General features: G+C 45.8%; 1 protein-coding gene across 1 annotated transcript in view; it reads right to left on the reverse strand.

Annotated features, from left to right (window-relative positions):
- Window positions 1-1,296: 1,296 nt before the first annotated feature.
- The window catches only part of LOC117365907 (ras-related protein Rab-11B-like), a 36,949-nt gene continuing 18,865 nt past the window's right edge, over window positions 1,297-19,380 (reverse strand). Inside the window, exons 3-5 of the mRNA XM_033956848.1 lie at window positions 11,570-11,763; window positions 3,641-3,721; window positions 1,297-2,531 (exon numbers count right to left, since the gene is read on the reverse strand). Coding sequence (XP_033812739.1) covers window positions 2,386-2,531; window positions 3,641-3,721; window positions 11,570-11,763 — 421 coding nt within the window. The 3' untranslated portion in view covers window positions 1,297-2,385. The remainder of the gene's footprint in view (window positions 2,532-3,640; window positions 3,722-11,569; window positions 11,764-19,380) is intronic.

A 19,380-nucleotide genomic window follows, 5' to 3' on the forward strand; every position in this document is an offset into this window, starting at 1 on the left:
TCAAGTTACAGAACAATGACAGAAGCTGCTGCTGAACTTCTGAATACTGTATTGAACTAGTAAAAAAAAGACACGCAAGGTCTGTTTTCATGTGAAACATTTGGGATACTGAACAATCAAAGAAAGGGTCTTACTAATCTTGACAAACTAACATGCCAACACTAAGGCGCCGATTCTAAAAACGGCGCCCGAAGTTAGGCAGCGGTAAGCAATCTGCCTAACTTAATTGGGTTTAATTGGCGCACTAATTGGCTGCACCGATTAAAAAACAATTATAACTCAATTTAAAAAGCCAGATGCGTTTGAGGGCGCCTCCAGAAAGGCCCCCATTATCCCACCTACGGCGGAATCTTATGTTGCCTAACGCCACTGGATGTGTGGTTAACACTGGAAGTGGCATTAAGTAGAGAATGACACGTGACAAAATTCATCACCGTTCCCATTCCCGTGGGAAATAATCCCATGTCATTTTCTAATGTCTATTTCAACCTGTCCTTCTACACCAGCATTCTTCAAAGCAAAGCTTGCGGGTCAGTGGTTGTGGCCATTCATACTCTGATTCTTCCCTCTTTCATTAAAGAATGACATGAAGATGGTTTCCCGCGGTTATCCATGGGGATGGGAACGGTGATGAATTTTGTCACCGTGTCATTCTTGAGCATTAACCCTTTCAGGACCATAAGGATCATAGGCCAATTTTTGTGGTTTTGACGACATTTTTATGGTAAAAAGGGCTTGCAGATGCCAAAAAAATTGATTTTTTTTTGTGAAATATCATTATTATTTTTTTTTTTAAATCACACTTCTGGCTTATGGACAGTGTGGCAAGTGAATCTTCTCGTCAATCTGGCAACGACGCTAATGAATGAATGTCGGAACCAGTTTGTTTACATAAAGGCAGTATCATATGGAATCCGTACATATCAAATTTAGAACTGTAGACTATCCCAATCAAAATTTATAGGATTTTAAAGTTATGGGACAAATATGTCCCTTGGTCCTGAAAGGGTTAAGCATTGTAAGGCACCTCTGTAGGCGTGATTCTTGCGAATGGTAGGAGCTGGAAATATAAGCTTTGAAAACCCTGGCCTACATTTCCAGCGCCTACCTTTCACAGAGCCGTGATTCTGTAAACGGCTCCGTTGCTGGATAGACACGCGATCAGCGGCTGTTTTTACGGTGGCCGCCGATAACTGCACCATTTACAGAATCCAGGCCTAAATGCCAGATACTTCTCGATACAGCAACACCTGTTATAGCAACTCGTCCTACGGAATAAACTATAAACTCTTCTACAGCTTACTAAGAAAGTAAATCCAGCAACATTCTACCTTGCAGACAAATGGAAAAGTTTACAAAAGTTATTTTTCTTTGTTTTTCTTTACATGTTACACTTTTGCATCGAATTTATAAAATACACAATGTGCATTTCTCTACCATGGGTGAAGTTTTATAAAAGGTGCTACTCTGGCCTCAAGATTAGACTGGATCAGAGGAGCTGCAGCTAATCCAATGCACCTCTTTACATGTGGAGAAACAGGAGAAAATAGGACAAACGCATGAACTGAACACCTAACACTACTCCGTCACGAAGTATTATGACACCACCACTCACTGTACACCATTAATATTGTAAATGCTATGTGGAGGCTGGAGTTAGAATCTGGTTAGTACAAGGAATCAAATAATGCATACAAAAATTCCTGCTGCAGCGGCTGACGGCTCTGTGCTCCCCAAGCTGAACAAAGGGTTCAGACAAAAAGATGCTGCAAACCCAATGAGCTTGCAGAACTATGCAGCCATAGGAAACAAACACTAAGGAGATGGATTCACCAGTATACAGAACATTCCATTTGGACCTTCCCCCCCCTCCACTCAAATGCAGTCTCCATGATCACACACACTTGACTGAAGATTAAAATAAGTCTGGGTACATAAGAAAAAGGGGACAGGGTTAGGAAGAGTCCTACACATTCTTAGATTGAATCCTCATGCTTTCGCCCATTAAGATGGACAAACCCTGTAGTCAAGTCTGGAAAATTCCTCCCAGCCACAGCAGCAAGATCAACTAAATACTCCCAACCAAGTCTCAGGTCATGGCACCAAGAGGGAATTTTTCAGAAGGGCATGACATCCCTATAATGATGGTGGAGAGGGAGTCGGTAGGAAACAGATACAGTGGAAAGCAGCTTGTCCGTGTGTCTAGACAAAGCGCAGGAAGGCAATATTGCAGCATTAATCCCAAGCTGACTGATGTAATGAGACTCGGTAGGGAATGGATGTTGATGCCAATCAATCACAGGTTCTGGCAGCACTGCAAGTTATTCCAGCGCTGGCAGAGAAGATTATGAGAGGCAGAGTAAAGAAGGTAAATGGGTATCAAAGTCACAGGTTCTGGCAGCACTGCAGTTTGCTGGATTTCTGTCCATCTGTTGTGGGAGGCACGCTGATGTCCACCACATTATTACCAGGAGATTCATCATGGGCGAAGCGATCTGCAATCTGTTTTTGTGACACTATGCGATAAATCTCTGAAAACAGAAAATAAATAGCTAAACGCCTGGTGTTTATATAAATACCCTCTCCCCCCCAAACTCCCCAAAATACATTTTCTGCTGGCCAAGTTTAGGCCTCATTAGAATGAAAGTGGATACTCAAAATAGCAGTGAGTGTGACTGAAGTGCCTTCTACATGGTAGTGAGGAAATAACACTCAGAAGGAAAGAGTGAAAAGCATTAGATCAGAGGGAGGTAGAAAGGAGGCAGATGCTAACAGGGAGTAGAAAAAAAATAAAAAGCAAATTTATTTATTTATTCAATTTTCTATACCGTTCTCCCAGGAGAGCTCAGAACGGTTTACATGGGTTTCTTCAGGTACTCAAGCAGTTTCCCCTGTCTGTCCTGGCAGGCTCCCAATCTATCTAATATACCTGGGGCAGTGGGGGATTAAGTGACTTGCCCAGGGTCACAAGGAGCAGCGTGGGTTTGAACCCGCAACCCCAGGGTGCTGAGGCTGTAGCTTTAACCACTGCACCACACTCTCCTTAGATTCTGCTCTTCTAACATTTGTCCTTCTCCAAGTTCTTTTTGCCCTTTAATTCCTTCCAGGCTCTCCCCAGATGGGCTAGAGATCTACCTTCCTAACATGCCGCCGTTTCATGAGCAACTGTTTACTGCTGATCCTGACATTTCTTCCTAAGCTGACCTGTATGCATGCAGAGAGCACTGTGCTTCCAAATATGATGTATTTGTTCCCTCCCCTCCCTACCAAATGTCTGAGCAAGACAGCAGGGCAGAGAGGCTTAAGACCTAATCTGGAATTCTGACATTTCTTATTAGTTCAAATATGGAGGAAGCTAGTTAATAACACAGAACAGAGCAATCTACCCTTCCTCCCACAAAGCCTCAGAGAAAATAAGCTCACTGTGCTATGCAGGTATAACTTGCTTTTCATCATGTTCACTAATAGAGGCTTTGGTAAAACAGAAAAGCATGTTGGGTTACCATCCACCTTCCTGGAGCTCTTCAGGGCCTTCTACTCCATTGGAGAGTGTGTGTGATTGTGGGTAGCTTTTACCTATTAATCTGTGACCTGGAGGGAGGAGAGGGTTTCTGCTCTCAGATGGGGGGAGCTGCTTTACCTGTCAGAATATTTTTGAATGCTTCCTCTACGTTAGTTGAATCCAAGGCAGATGTTTCGATGAATGATAAGTTGTTTTTTTCTATAAAAGAGAATGCATAAACACTGTTCTTAGAATGTAAATTAAGCTTCACTTTTTTAATCCACTAGCTTCCTTCTGTGCTATTAGAAAGCAAAGGAGTTCTCCATGGACAGAAGGATAAGTCAGCCACATATAGGTGATATCATCTGACAGCTCCCAATTGGACGGAATTGCTCTCCAATAGCTCAGAGAGCGTGTGCAGGTAAGTTCAGTCTCATTCCATCCCTAGCTAGGGTCGGGTCCTCCATTGGGTGGATTGTGTGGCCGACTTATCCTGCTATCCATGAAGAACTCCTTTGCTTTCTAACAGCACAGAAGGTAAGTAACTCCATTTTCTCATAGGACAAGCAGGATGTTAGCCACATATAGGTGATTGCCGAGACAAGGGGCATAAAGAGGGTTAGGTGCCCGAGAAGATTTTGGCCTTTATGGCCCTTGACATGATGGGGTAGGAGGCCCAATCCGGAGGTGCAGGAATTGTAAGAGATGTAGATGAGGTCAGGTTGTTGTCAACTAAGGATCAAGAGTGTCAAACTGACAGGCTTTTGAATATATAAGGTTACTGTTGATACAATGTGCCAAGAGGGGAAGCCCCAGAAATGTCAATTTCCAGTCTGCATGACAACCATCAGTATCAGTTCCTAGTCTGTATAACAGCTGCTGCCCCTGGTGGTGTTACATTAACTAGTGGGACAGGAATACTACCAGTTTGTAGTCTGCATGTCAATAACCAGTGATGAAGATTACCAGGACAGGATGATTCAGAGTGGCCGTGCCACATCAGTATACATTAACAAGTGGAACAGAAATACTACAGGCTTGTAGTCTGCATGATGGGCACCAGTAGTGACAATTACCAGGATAGGTGACTTGGAGTGAGGGCAACTGGAATGAGTGGTGGTAACAAGTGCAGCAGGACTGTGGGGGAGAAGCTCAGAGAACCTAGACCACTAGAAAGGTGTGGTATGTAGTAGCAGTGGCCCTGAGGGTTTACAAGCTGGTAGGGGGCTATTTCATCCCAGAAATAGTCCTAGGACCGCACAAGGTGTGAGAGCGGTGCTAGGAAGTAGCACAGGAGGTATTTGGGTTTATGGAGCCCAACATAACGGGCAGTGCTTGGGTTGCTTTTTGTGTTCAAGGATGAAGTAAGTGGCTGTGCTATTGTGTTGTCGTGGTAACATGGTTGCTGTTAGCCCCCTATATCACAGACATCAATTTTATATGTATCTAACATAGGAGATTGAATTCTCCAGTGCTCAAGGGTTAAGAAGTTGTAGAAGTAGTGTGTAATTTATGTGGTTCCAAAGCAAGTTGTCTTGGTGGTGATCAGAATTAGTCCATTGATTTTTACACATTCTGGTAGGTTTCAGTGTGAATGCAATTCCGGATAAGGCTGCTTAGGCACTAGTTGGTGATAATCCGTTGATTTAAACCAGGGGTGTCCAACCAATGGCAATATCCTCAAGCTGCCACTGCTTTTATGCATGCATGAAAGCCAAGAAGTGTGGGGGGGGGGGGGGGCAGGGAGGAGGGAAGGCAGCAGCTCTGCAATATTGCTGCCAGCTGCCGAACTTGGGGAGTTGGAGGGGGAGGAGGTGGCCGTAAATTGGTGAGGCTTGGGTGTCCCTACTAACTACAGCAGGGGAGATGTTCATTTTGAGGGAGCCTAAGCTCAAAGAGGGAGTCCCAAAAAAGCAGTAATATTTACCCTGATTAAATGATCCTCCACGTGTGCCACTGACAGCTGATTCAGCATCCCCGCTCTGATGAGGCTCATCGCTGAAGAGGCTCACCGTAGCTGTAATAGAAGTGAATGGGAGAACCAGGAGCGCGCATCCCTACTCAGAGTGGGGATGCGGAAACCTGTGGCTGCTCCCACTGTCAGCGGTGCACGTAGAGGATCACTCAGTCAGTGTAAGTATTACTGCTTTTTTGGGTTCCTCTCCACAGTGTCCCTTTAATGAAGGTTTATTATTAGATATGTACATCTTCTATAGTAGTGATTGCAAATTTGGGACCTGCTCAACCTTTTATTTTGCTCATCAGCTAGTGTTAGTGTTTATGTGGCTCCAGAAAAATTTTTTTGGCTAATGCGGCCCAGGGAAGCCAAAAGGATGGACACCCGTTATTTAAACAATTTCAGTTGTTTTTGGTATAAATCCTATTCCAAACAAAGCTGTTTTGGCACTACTCTGTATTTTTCCCTTGAGTTCCAATTCCAGTTAAACCATTAGATAAAGTCAGTCCTTTAGGCCCTGGTACCTTGGTGAAAGGAAATGAGTCTTATGTGCAGCAGAGTGAGACTTTTTAAAATCAATCCAAAGGCAAGGTATTTGGGATATGATGCATAGAAAGAGGTGTGATGGCTTTATCAAGAAAGCTTTCCACTTCCTCCTACTGGAAGATTAGCCTCCATTATGTTTGCAGTACAGAGCTCATGGCCAGTTCCAATTAATCAGAAGGGTTGGCATAAGCAATCGGGGCTTATGAATTTTTATTGGTGTAATGTAGAGCTTGATAATGGGAATGAGGTTTGATGTGGGTATTAGGGGAGAATCCTGTTGGCAAGAATGGCAGAACTCTTTAGTTTGCGGAAAGGCCAACACAAGTACTGCCAAGCAGGCAGTTGTGGAGTGTACACTTAGCGAGCAATTTTTTTTTTTTTTCCTGTCCTGTGTATAGGTTTAAGCATTGAGAGATACTGGGCTGGGCTGGTAGTCATGCCTTGGAAGGCTACAGGTCAGAACTGCACCTGGAGAAATTGGTAGGGTGCATTCCTTAATCCTCTTGGGGGAACGATGTTACTCAAGATGTTGGTTCGTGCTAAGTGGCACTGAGGCATGAACAATTGAGAGCTGCGTTTCCCAGTGTGATCGTGGATAAAGGTCTTTATACCAGGGCCAGAAGTCAGCAGCGATTCCCAGAGTACCAAGTTTTAAAAAAAAATTTGGTCTTTATTAGGGTCTAGGTTGTATTTCTGTTGATTTACCAAAGCTGTAACCCACCTAGAACTCGAATTAATGGCGGATTCAGCAGGATGTAAGATTGCACATAACATAACATAACCCATATGATGCTGTTGAAGACTCTGCAACTTTTGTGTCATAGTGACATCTGTACCTTGACATTAGAGTTCCGCAGGGTGGTAAATCCCAAGAAATTACCTCCCTGGATGCCATCTTGGGGTTGTTGTGATACTCACCTAGCTGGCCCCTCTGGTTTGGGGGACGATAGTTTTCCATCAGTGAGCTTAGCAGAGAACCCTTGTAGATCTCTTTTTTAGGAGGGTGGTGTCCCTAGTTTCCCATCTTTGGATGAAGATAGTAGGGACTCTATATGGAAGAACCTCTGCATGGTTGTTTTACATGATGGGTGGTTCCAGTGTCTTACTGTATGGTGGAATCTCTAATTGTGGCACGTGTTGGGTAGGTTCCCAAAATATTTCAAATTGCCATGGTGAATAAGGTCTGCATTGAAGTTTTTTGTCAACACAGGAATATGGCGTTCCAGCTAAAGTGGTTGCCTGGAAGTGGCCCCAGGAAGGGGGGCAGGGGTGTGCCAGTTGGGAAATATCAGGTCTAGCTCCGATACATGCTGAGACCAAACACCAAGTAGCCTCCAATAGTAGCCTCACCCTCGGGAGGTTTTTCTTTTTTTCCCCCCAGTTCAGAACTGGTAGGCCCCAGCACTCCCCAAGCCACAAAAAGACAGGCAAAAGTGGCAAGGCAGATGATGGCCGATAAGGACCTTTGCAGTCCATCCAGCAAGGTATGTTGTTGAATACCCCAGAGGGAGGGGCAAGAGGCTGAATGTGCTGAGGCAGGGGGTGGGGTGGAGCTGCAGGTGGACTCTAGATGTGTTCTGGGCAGACTGGGTGGTGTTGAACACCTGGGTTGTCCCCCGACACCAACCTTACACACTGTAGGAAATGCAAAGAGAAGGGACTGGAAGGATGCAGCCGCCAGCATTGAGATGTGCGAATTTGGGCCATCTCGTGACACTACCCTTCCGTGCCAGAGGCCATGTGGCAAGGAGGGGCCAGATGGAAGCAGCGCCGGGATTGAGGCACCAAGTGCCTTTAGTTCTGGTAGAAGTGGTTCCGGCTCCCATGACATTAAGGCTCCTTCTGCCCTGCAAGCATCTCTTGTCTCTACAGCAGACCTGGTTGGCTAGCTTCACTTTGTCATGAACCTGGAAGCATATGGGGTTGGGAGCTTCTTGACACCCCCATGAACTGAACTATATTGATGATGGGAGATGGGCAGGTAAGTCCTGATGGCCAGATACTGATGATGGCAGCAGCAAGGCCTGCATGGCAATGAAAAGGGAGTTGGGACCCGTATTCACACCCCACTAAAATAGTTCTCCAAGTCTACCTAAATCTAAATGATGTCGTATGCAGTCAGATTCCCCTGATGTACTCTGACCAAACTTCCCCAAGATGTCCTCTGCTCAGAATAAGATCGATTCTGGGTTCCTGATAGCTGGGTGCTGATCCAGCACCATGGTGTGGCCAAGCCTCCCCTAATGACTCCTCCGCTCAGAATGGGACCAGTTTTGGGTTCCTGATGGCTGAGTAATTGAAGAAACAATTTGGGGTTAAGGTTATGAGCTCATTATGGTAGGGTAAGATTCTTTACCAATAGTCCTCATGAGAGGGAAGTCTGGAGCCTCAGAGAGAGGACATGGTGGCGGCTAATTAGCACCAGGATAGAAGGCATGAGAAGACAGCCCTTGTTGCGGTTGGTATTGCTGAAGACTCCATACTGCTTGGTGTGGGTACAGTGTTCTGGAGAGTGCTTCGCCTGTGCATGACAGAACGGACACATGTGGCCATACAGCAATCAGGCAGCCTGTGCACATGGGTGCAAAATTGTGCAGCCACAGAACAAGCAGGGTGGATACGGTGTGCTAGTCCTAGACTTTGGACACATCGTGTGTGTGGAAATTCCATGAGGGGGCCGGAACCAGGACGCTAGTTCAAATCGATGTGATCAGGTTGTTGTTTTGGTGGAGAGATGAAAAATCCAACCATTAGTAACAGCAAAACTTTAGACTGAGATAGGAAGTGGGTTTGGCTAGACTATCTATTAATGTACTTCTTCCCGCACATTCATGTTATGTTTTTATATACTCCCTTTTTTTTTTTTTTTTAAAACTTATTTCTAATTATATTGTAAGCCGCTCAGACATTCTTTGATTGGAGACAGTGATATCAAATTTTAATAAAACTTGGAAACTATCTATTGCATATGCTCTGAGGATTTTTAAAAAGTTTCTCTGAGCTATTGGAGAGCATTTCCGTCCAACGGGAGCTGTCGGATGTCATCACCCATATGTGGCTGACACTAGAGAATGACACAGGGAAAAAAATTGTCCCCATCTCCACCCCATCCCCATGAGCATGGTCCCTGTCTCCACCCTGTCCGATCCCATCCGCACAAGCCTTGAATAGTTATGATTTTATATTGAACTTATTTAAAGTATAAAAAGAAATCATTATCATTTTATAAACACAAATACAGAGCAAGGATCAACAAAGCCGTTCTCCCCCTCCCCTTCATAAATATCCTCTCCACTATCAAGAAAACTGATTAAGCCAAATTACCACAGAATGCTACACAGAAAAATCATGCTAACAGAATATTGCAGTCACACATGACAGGAATAGTGTTAGGGAAGTGCCCCCTGGTCAGAGAGAGCCCTAAGCCAGCTGGAAGCTAAAGAAGCAAGGCCTGGACTTTGCAGTCCCCAGTTATGTCTAACACTAGCGCTAGCAAGATAAATATTTCAAATCTGATACGTTCTAATCAAAAAATAGAAAATAAAATTATTTTTTTTCTACCTTTTGTTGCCTCGTCATTTTATTCTTCAAAACATGTTGGTCTCAAGCGCTGGTCTCTGTTTTCTTTTGTCTTCTCAACTCACTTGCCAGGGTCTCCTGACCATTTGAGTTTCTTTTTCTCCATGCTCACCATCCATCTTCCATTTCTATGTATGTATTGTTCCCCATGTTCAGCATCTCTGTCTCCTGTACATCTCATAGTATTTCCCCTGTACCCATTTCCCTGCCTTCATCATCTCACCATTTTATGATCGCCTCCTCCTGTGTAGTATCACTCCTCTATATCCCTATGCCCCCCTTGTCCAGTATCTTCCTTCTGTGTTCTTATTCTCCCCCATGTCTAGCTATCTTCTCTCTGTGTCTATTAACCCTCCCATGTCTAGCATTACCCCTCTGTGTCCATATACCACCCCCATGCAGCATTCCCCTTTTTGTCCCTTTTCCTATGCTCCCATCCATGCCCACCATCTCCCTTCTCTTACTCCCTTACACCAATGTGTTTCTCACATTCTCTATCCTCCCTCCCTCCCTCTGCTATGTTCAATATTTCACTCATTCTTCCTTTTTAACCCCTTCTGGCCAAGTCCCTCCTTACGATATAGCTTCTGGTTTTGCTAGAAATTACATCAGAAGGAGGGACTTAGCCTGAAGAAGGTCCCAGAGCAGCCCTGTGTACAATATTGCCTCTTTTTCCATGAAGCTTCTAAGAGGCTGGTAGGCCCACCCCGGACGGCGCAAAGGGTCTGACCCAGGGGAGTCGTAGGTTTTTTGTTTTGTTTTTTTGCCAGTTTTGAACTGCGATTGGGAGCAAGAGTGCGAGGGGGGGGGGGCAGTTGCACTTCAGAGAGGCAGCTACTGGACCCGTGATCGCGAGGAAGGGCTGCTAGCCGGGAAGGTTGGGAAAGGAGGCAACTCTCAGCAGATCCATTGCTCGGACAAGGATGTTTACCGCCCCGTGGGTCGGTGAAAAGTCTTGTTCCCATACCTGCAGTAAAGAGCAGATTTTTTTCCCTCCTGTTCCTACGGGTTAGCTGCAGCTAGCCGCAGGAAAGAGTCCCCATGTCATTCTCTAGCTGACACATCCTGTTTGTTCTAGGAGAGCAAACTTTTTTCTCATGAAGGCAATTCTTACAATGAACACAAGACCTGCTGAATTTGTTCTACCTTTCCCCATACCACCAATAGCACCAAAGAAGCAAACGTAAAAGGCTAAATATGGAGGACCTTTTGTCTCCCTTCAGCCCAGCCTGCTGGGTAAAGTCCTCAACCAAAATACATTTCTCAAAACTGAGAGCAGGCAGGGTTTAGGACTAAACATCTCAAGGAAGAAGATATGGCATCAAAGGGAAAGTCTGGTCCACAGCTCATATGACTGAAAGTTTGAGGAACAGTTTATTATCTCATTAACACTCGATACCCTGCCTTTCCGAAAACCACCAAAGTGGCTTACAATAAAAATTACAAACATACATAATTACAGTTTTAAAATTAACCCACCAGTCATCACACCCCATCCCCCTGAACATCCATGATTTCAAAAGTTTTTAAAATTAAACAAACATCTTAATTATTTGTAATTTGTAAGCTGAATTAATTCCACAATCCAGGGGTGGGGGTGGGGGGGGGGGGGGTGTCGGGACACGACACACTATACCTCTGGCCTACAGTAAACTAATGTACAGATACCCAGAAGCAACATCTATAATCATGGTCAGGTCTCTGCCCCATCCCACCATCAGTTTGCTTTTCCTAGGTTAATCCCATCCAAACAGCTACAGCACAGATTGCTCACTGTTACAAAATTATTTATTTTTGTCACAACAGTCTTGGAAAAAAACGTACTAAACCATTTGTAGCTATCAAAGAGAACATTAATGTTTGATATCTATAGTGGAAAACAGCCAGCAGCATTGTGTGCTGTTCCTTCTCTTCAAAACAGCAGCTCTAACTACATCTATCATCATTCAGACTGGGCATGCTTACAGATTCCTTGCGCCACTCACCTGCAAATGCCCGGGCTTCATCTGTGGGTACGGCTCTCAGGTGCCGCAGGTCACTTTTGTTTCCAACCAGCATGATAACTATATTATTGTCTGCATGATCACGAAGCTCCTTCAGCCAGCGCTCCACGTTCTCGTATGTCAGGTGTTTGGCAATATCATAAACCAGCAGGGCCCCCACAGCACCTCGATAATACCTACAACCAGATTAAAAAGTATCATAAATAAGAGAACCTTGGAAAACTGGCAAGTGAAGTAGGGAGGCCAAGAATAAAACCCAACATCTGAAATAAATGCACTAAGAACAAAATTAGAGAATTACTTACCCAAAACACCCAGTAACACTAACCCAAGGGAACCTGAATATTTTAAAACAAGCAAACAAAAACCCCATGGAAAGCAATCAGTAACAGAACAAGTGGGGATGGAACAGTACACATGACAAGAGGGTTTTATTGTAATAATCAAAAACAAAGTCTGAAACTAGTGTTTAAGCCGTTACATTAATGGGTGCTAGAATAGATGTATAGACTTTTAGCACAATGGGGCACTGAGGTGTTTCTTTCTTTCTCTCTACCTGGCCCGCTGTCTGTCTTTCTTTCTTTCTATCTCTCTCTCCCTGCCTGCTGTCTTTCATTCTGTCTCTCTCTCCCAGCCCGCTGTCTGTCTTTCTGTCTGTTTCTCTCCCAGCCCGCTGTCTTTCTTACTTTCTGTCTCTCTCCCTGCCCCTGTGTCTCTCTTCCTGTCCCCTGTCTTTCCTTCTTTCTGTCTTTCTCTTTCCCTGCCTCCTGTCTGTCTTTCTTTCTCTCTCCCTACCCCCTGTCTGTCTGTATTTCTTTTTCTCTCTTTCCCTGCCCCCGTCTGTCTTTCTTTCTGTCTCTCTCCCAGCCTCCTATCTGTCTTTCTTTCTGTCTCCCTGCTCTGCAAGGATTTCATTTCCTTTCCAGTCGGTTGGGAGGGAGGATTCAGCTTTTTTAGCGTTTTCCAGCTGAGGCAATTGGGGAGGTAGATTGGATGCGTCCCCGAGATGCAGAAAAGATGTCCGATTGCAGCTCTCCTCCCTTTTACCTCCGGCTCCTTGGCTTCCCAGGCAAGCGAACCCAGTCACAACGCCTGTTACGACCCCCTTTGTCTCTCTGCTCCTTCATACCGGGATTTCTCTTCCCCCCCCTCATGCGCACTCTCTCAAACTGTGACAGCTTCTGTCAACTTCGCCCTTACCGGGCCAGTCTCGTTCGCCTCTGCTCCTGGACCGTTCCGACTCCATCTGTCACTCCCAAACAGAGGCGGTCTGTTCCCTCAGAACATGACCGATTCTCCTTCCAGACAGTCACGCCCACCTTCTGACCGGCCGTTTCTCCCTTCCTTCACCCTCGCTTTTCACTCTCAGAAGGCATGGTGGTGTACTGCGCATGCGGAGGCACAGAAACACGGATGCACGGAGTTTCAAGTGCACATGTGCGCTAAGGGTTTTGTTGTTATTGATAAAATCATTTTCCCTACCTTTATCGTCTAGTGACTTTATTTTTCCGTGCTTTTAATATGTTTCTAGGGCCTCTTGCATGCTTCTCCTCTGGTCCTCCTTCCCTCCCCCACCTTCTTCCTTCCTTTTACCTCCGGCCTCTGTCCAGCAATACCCCTTCTACCTTCCCTGCTCCCCCTGTCCAGCAGTACCCCATCTTTCTTCCTTTTACCTCCCCCCTGTCCAGCTGTACCCCTTCCCTGCTCCCACTGTCCAGCAGTAGCCCTTCTCCCTTCCTTTTATCTCCCCCCTGTCCAGTAGTACCCCTTCTCTCTTCCCTGCTCCTCCTGTCCAGCATCCACTAGCTTTAGTTATCTTTAGCTGCGGTTTCATCAGACAGCCTCGGGGCCTTTGCTAGGCCGGCCCACCTCACATCATAGAAATGGGCCGGACTAGCAAAGGCTCTGCGGCTGCCTGATTAAAACCACAGCTAAAGCTAAACTAAAAGATAGTGGCAGCTGTGTGACTAAGTTAAAATCACACTGAACTCCGCTGCTGGTCCGGGGGTGAGAAGAGGAGTCCCAGCAGCGTATACCCGGCAGAAAGTCAGCCGGCGTCAGCGATCGGAGCAGAAGGCAGGAAATCAGCTGAAGCAGGCACAGGTGATCGGCAGCAGAAGGTGAATTATTCTACTGCACATGCGTGGCACGCCAGCATGGAGTTTGAAGTGCGCATGCGCACTAAGGATTTTATTATTATGGATAGACTGTTCATAGCGACAGACTGTTTTTGATTATTACAATAAAACCTGGTACAGTTCCATCCCCACATAACAAGGCAACAAAGCAGAATCAGCTTCTAATACCTGGGATAGGATACCATCAGCAAAAACAGGTGTGTGATGCCAAAGACAATGGCAAACTTCTGTACAATTTTGCCATGAAAGTCAAAACACAATTACCTAAACCTTCCATACCCAGAAATGTGTAGTTAAGAGAACATGAAAAACTTACATATTGTAGTCACACCTAATTCCATCCTCTTGAGTGGGCCTAATAAGCTTAATAGAGGAGTACTTCTCCTGTCTGAGAGAGTTCAGTTCTTGCTCATGAATCTCCTCTACCACATAGTGAATAACAAAAACCTCTCTCCTGTCTGGAGACTCCAGGATTAAATCAGCCCCCTGAACTAGAAGCCAAAAAATTTCAGTTTCAGCACCAAAACTGGCACCAGGTTTTGATTTCAGCCAAAAATGCTGGTGCAAAAATTGCTGCTTACTTTCTGCCACCCTACTCCCCAACCCAAATCATTGCTCTTCCACTAACCCAAGGGCCCTTTCCTGCTCTACCTTAGAAGCCCTATTAGCTTAGTCGGGGCAAGAGCAATACCCATTTGGTCCTGCCCTGAAATCAAAACCGCTGTCGAGACTGCCACTAAAGGTCATAGTATTTTGAGATTGAAGCCAGCATAGACAGAAGAAACTGTGAATTTGTCTGGTTGTGGGGAGGGTTCAGCTTTGGCCAAAAACTAAGCAGCAAATTTCAACCACAGATTCTATTGCAGTCAGCCTCTGTCCTAAACCATTACTTGCTCCTTTGTTTTTAGCCTGAGAACCAGCACAAACTAGTAGTGCTTGCCTATTTTATAGTGAGGCATGGAAAAGGATAATGCTAAAGGGGATCTCTTCTAAGTAGGTATGTACATAGGTAAAAACAATCTCAGTTCAATTTTTGGAAAAGTTGGCCACTCCCCAGGATGCAAGGTTGTCCTGCTGAGATAATCAGCTTGTACAATGAATGGCAGCTTGGCCTCCAGACATAGTGGAGAACTCCAGGTGTCTCCCTACAGATTAACATAAGCCACTGCCGTGGCATTGTCCTAAAACACCGACTGTTTTGCTGTTTAGAGGTTTCTCCAAATGCCTGCCAGGCGAGCCAAATAGCCCATAGTTCCAGGTGGTTTATGGACCACTTCCTCTGCGATGGGGTCCAACAGCCCTGGACTGGATGCCTGAGACAATGACCTCCCCCTAACAATAGAGACTGACATTGATCATCAAAATCACTCAAGAGGAGATGCAGAGTGGCATGCCTCTCGCCAAAGACTCCAGTCACAGTCACCAACGCATCCTTTGCCGAGCTTCTGCCGTCCATGACAGTGGCTTCTGGAGCGAATCAGTCTGAGGAGACCAGTGGGACAACAAAGCATGCTGGAGAGGACACATATGAGCTCTTGCCCATGGTTGCTGTCATGGAACCTAGTACTTGGAGATAATGCCATGCCATAGGTGCTGGCATCATTAAGAAGTCCAAGATCTGTTCCATAAGTTTCTGTTTGTGTGGCTCTGGAAGAAAATCATGGCCCTCTGTCGTGCTGAATTATAATCCCAAGTACTTCAACTTTTGAACCGGCTCTAGGTGACTCTTACAGAAGTTTACAATCCAACCCAGGTCATCTATCTCTTTCCATTTTGGATGGAGCCCTGATCAGTCAATCATCCAATTAGGGATGTACTTGAATTCCCTCTTTCAAAGATGGGCTGCCACCACTACCATTACCTTGGTGAAAGCGTGTGGTGCCATGGCCAGACAATGGAAGAGAGGAGAACTGGAAATGCCTTCCCGAAACATGGAATCTCAAGAATCTTCTCTGTGCTGGATAAATTGGGCCATTTGGCCTTTATCTGCCATCATATTTCTATAACATAACAAACATTTTGTACATCGCATAAGTTCTATGCTGTTAACAAAAGGTTAGAAAAAACCCCAAACATACCAATTGTTTTCAATTGCTTTCTGAAATTGCAATACAACACTGAACTTAATCGCAGAGGTTTCAAATCCCTATCCCAAAGGGCCGCCTGGTAAGAGAAGAGATGCTGATGGTATTTTTTATAGCAACAATCCTTTACTGATATAAAGTTAAAAAGACCGTGGGAGCTTCATGAACGTTTGGATTGTACAATGGAAAATGAATCAATTAGGTAGTTAGGTGCCAAACCAAACAGAACTTTAAAGCAGATATAGGCAAATTTTAATTTTGACTTGGGCCTCAACAGGTAAGCAGTGAAGTTTCCAATAGAAGGGGGCCATGTGGTCAAACTTCCTCAAACCATAAATCAAGTGGACTGCAGCATTCTGGACTATTCACAGTCTACATAAATTCTTTTGTGTACCTACCAAATACACTATGTTGCAAAATAGTTCAGTTGGCTCAACAATAAAAATTGGACCAAAGTAGGACCTTAAACTATGTAGCTTCCATAATGTGTAGAAGACCTTCCGCACTAATACATCTAATTGGTTTTGCATAGTTAAATTCTGATCTAAGATGACACCCAAGATTTTGATGGTGGATTATATTGGGTATGAGAGGCAGGCTTCCATCAAATCCATGGAGATCAGAAATTCCCCTGGTGTAACCACCGCAATGACTGACCAAACTGTCTCCATGTGGAAACACTGCACCTTTAAGGCTGCATCAGTGGACTTCAGATCCAGGATCAGTCTCTATTCTTCCGAGTCTTTTTAGGCACCATGAAGTACCTAGAGTATCTGCCCAAGCCCTGGCCAGCGTCTGTCCACCATTACATGGCTTTGATCACCTTTTTTAGCTGCCCAGCTGAAGACTCCACAAAACAATCCACCAGGGGGTAACTGAATTCAAGTTGGTATCCTTCTTGGATTATGTCCTGCATCCAGTGGTCTGAGCTGATAGATTCCCACAGGTAGGAGGTTGGCTTATGGAATTCTGGGAGGTGAGTGAGCATGAATATGATTCTGCAATCTTTGAGACTTTTTGGAGACCATGGCAGAATGTGATCTGGAGGACAGGGTCCATCTAGAGAATTACCATACATTTGTTGTGACCCCTGCACTATTCGCTGTGTAGAGAATCCACCAGAGTACTGACAAAGGCAGCTGAAGCCACAAAAATTATTCCAAGTAGAACCTTGAGAGTTCCGAGGCCTAGTGTACACATGGAGTGGTGAATGGCCTTGAATCCGCAGTTAAGAGAGTGAACATGCGCGGTAATCGAGCACGCAATCCGGCAGCCTCCACTCTCCCACCGTCCGTCCGGGCATCTCCCTCCCTTTGTGGCAATTTCTACAAGGCTATGCATTCTATTGCAGCTGGAGCCTTGAAGTTGCGTCGCGTGTGGCTGCTGAAAAGGTCTCCTCTGATACAACATCCTGTTTCCGGTTGCGTCAGAGGAGACCTTTCCAGCAGCCACACGCGACGCGACTTCAAGGCTCCGGCTGCAATAGAATGCATAGCCTTGTAGAAATCGCCACAAAGGGAAGGGAGGGAGGAAGATGCACGGACATCCAGCGGGAGGGAGCTGCTGGACCGGGCGAAGGGTGCTGGGGGGGGGGTGGAGAGGAGAAGATGCTGAAAGAGCCTGAAGGGAACTGGGGAAGAGAGAATGGGGAGAAGATGCTGGGAACTGGGGAAGAGAGAGTGGGGAGAAGGTGCTGGGAAAGAGGCTAGATTAAAAATATTTGTTTTTCGTAAGAAAGGTCACTCTGCTTCAGTGCATCCAGTATACAGATTTCAATAGTCATATGGTTCATAAATTTCTTTGGCTACCCTGATTCTTCCCCACCCCCATCCCACCATACAACAGCACTGCATTACATATTCCAGTCAGTAAACTGAAAATAAAACGCCTTTTCTACCGTTGTTGTTCAGGAGATTTTAAAAATCTAATCATACTGATTGTTTTTCTGCTTTCTTCTTGTCTGTCTTGTAACTCTTTTTCCAGGTTCTCCTCTTCATTTTGCTTATTTTCTTGTTCCTCCTGTCTTTGTTACTTATTTCCTTAATTTGTCTCTGACTTATATTTTTCTCTTTCATCTCATTTTCTCTTCTGTGCCTCTATAACAGCGGTCTCAAACACGCAGCCGCCCAGGGACTATTTTGCAGCCCGCAATCTGTCCTCTCCACTTCACAAGTTTTCCGATTGCGGAGAGGACAATCGCGTACAGACCGCGACTGCTGTAATTTACTTGCGTCGGAGGGAATGTTGGCAAACGGTCTCCTGGTGGCGCTGTGCATCTCGCGGTCTCAGCCTCTCTCTGCCCGGATCCGGAGCACATGGCTCACTCTGCCCTGCAGCTCGCCCACAAGCACCGGAACCAAGCAACGAGGTATCCCAGGCTGTGGTGGCGGTTGCAGTGTAGTGCATGAAAGGGACAGTTATAGAGCAGTGGTCTCAAACTCAAACCCTTAGTGGGGCCACATTTTGGATTTGTAGGTACTTGGAGGGCCGAGTTCTTAGTTCTCCCTACTTATCTTCCCCAGCATGGGGCTGACCAATTCTCGCCACCCGACGTCAATTCTAACGTCGGAGAGGAAGTTCTGGGCCAGCCAGCCAGCGATTGGCTGGCCCAGAACTTCCTCTCCGATGTTAGAATTGGTCGGCTCCGCACTGGGGAAGATAAACAGGGAGAGCTAAGAACTCGGCGCCAGCCTGTTCCCCAACTGCGGCGGTGTTAGCCTATTCCCCGATGGTGGCGGTGATAGCCTATTCACTGGCTGTGGTGGCGGCCTGTTCCCCAATGGCGGTGACTTGGGGGAGGGCAGTGAGAAGGGAAGCATGTTGGGGACCCCTGCTTTAGGCGAGCTGTACTCAAGTGGCTAAAGAGCCGCAGTTTGCTGATCACTGTGAAGAAACACCACCACAGGAGAAATCATAGGGGGGAGGATCCAAAAAAATTTCTGTGTGCCAGACAATTGTAATAAATCAAAGCCTATGTGAAGAAACACCACCACAGGATAAATCATAGGGGGTTAAAAAAAAGAAATTTCTGTAGGACAAATAATTGCAATTTCCAAAGAAACACATTTTTCACATACTTTCCAAGTACCTACAAATCCAAAATGTGGCCCCACTAAGGGTTTGAGTTTGAGACCACTGCTCTATAACTGTCCCTTTCATGCACTACACTGCAACCGCCACCACAGCCTGGGATGCCTCGTTGCTTGGTTCCGGTGCTTGTGGGTGAGCTGTAGGGCAGAGTGAGCCATGCGCTCCGGATCCAGGCTGAGAGGGGGCGGAGGGAGGCTGAGACCGCGAGATGCACAGTGCAACCCGACAGCAGTTTAGAGACGCAAGCCAAAGCGGGCGGAGGGAGGCTGAGACTTGAAGAAGCACAGTGCCACCAGGAGACCGTTTGCTGACATTCCTTCCGATGCAAGTAAGTTACAGCAGTCGCGGTCTGAATGCGATTGTCCTCTCCACAATCGGAAAACTTGTGAAGTGGAGAGGACAAATTGCGGGCTGCAAAATAGTCCCTGGGGGGCCGCTGCTCTAGGCAGAACTACAGTCTCCTGGCTCCAGTCTCTGATCG

This window comes from Geotrypetes seraphini, chromosome 8 (assembly GCF_902459505.1).
Source record: "Geotrypetes seraphini chromosome 8, aGeoSer1.1, whole genome shotgun sequence".
Classification (NCBI taxonomy): domain Eukaryota; kingdom Metazoa; phylum Chordata; class Amphibia; order Gymnophiona; family Dermophiidae; genus Geotrypetes; species Geotrypetes seraphini.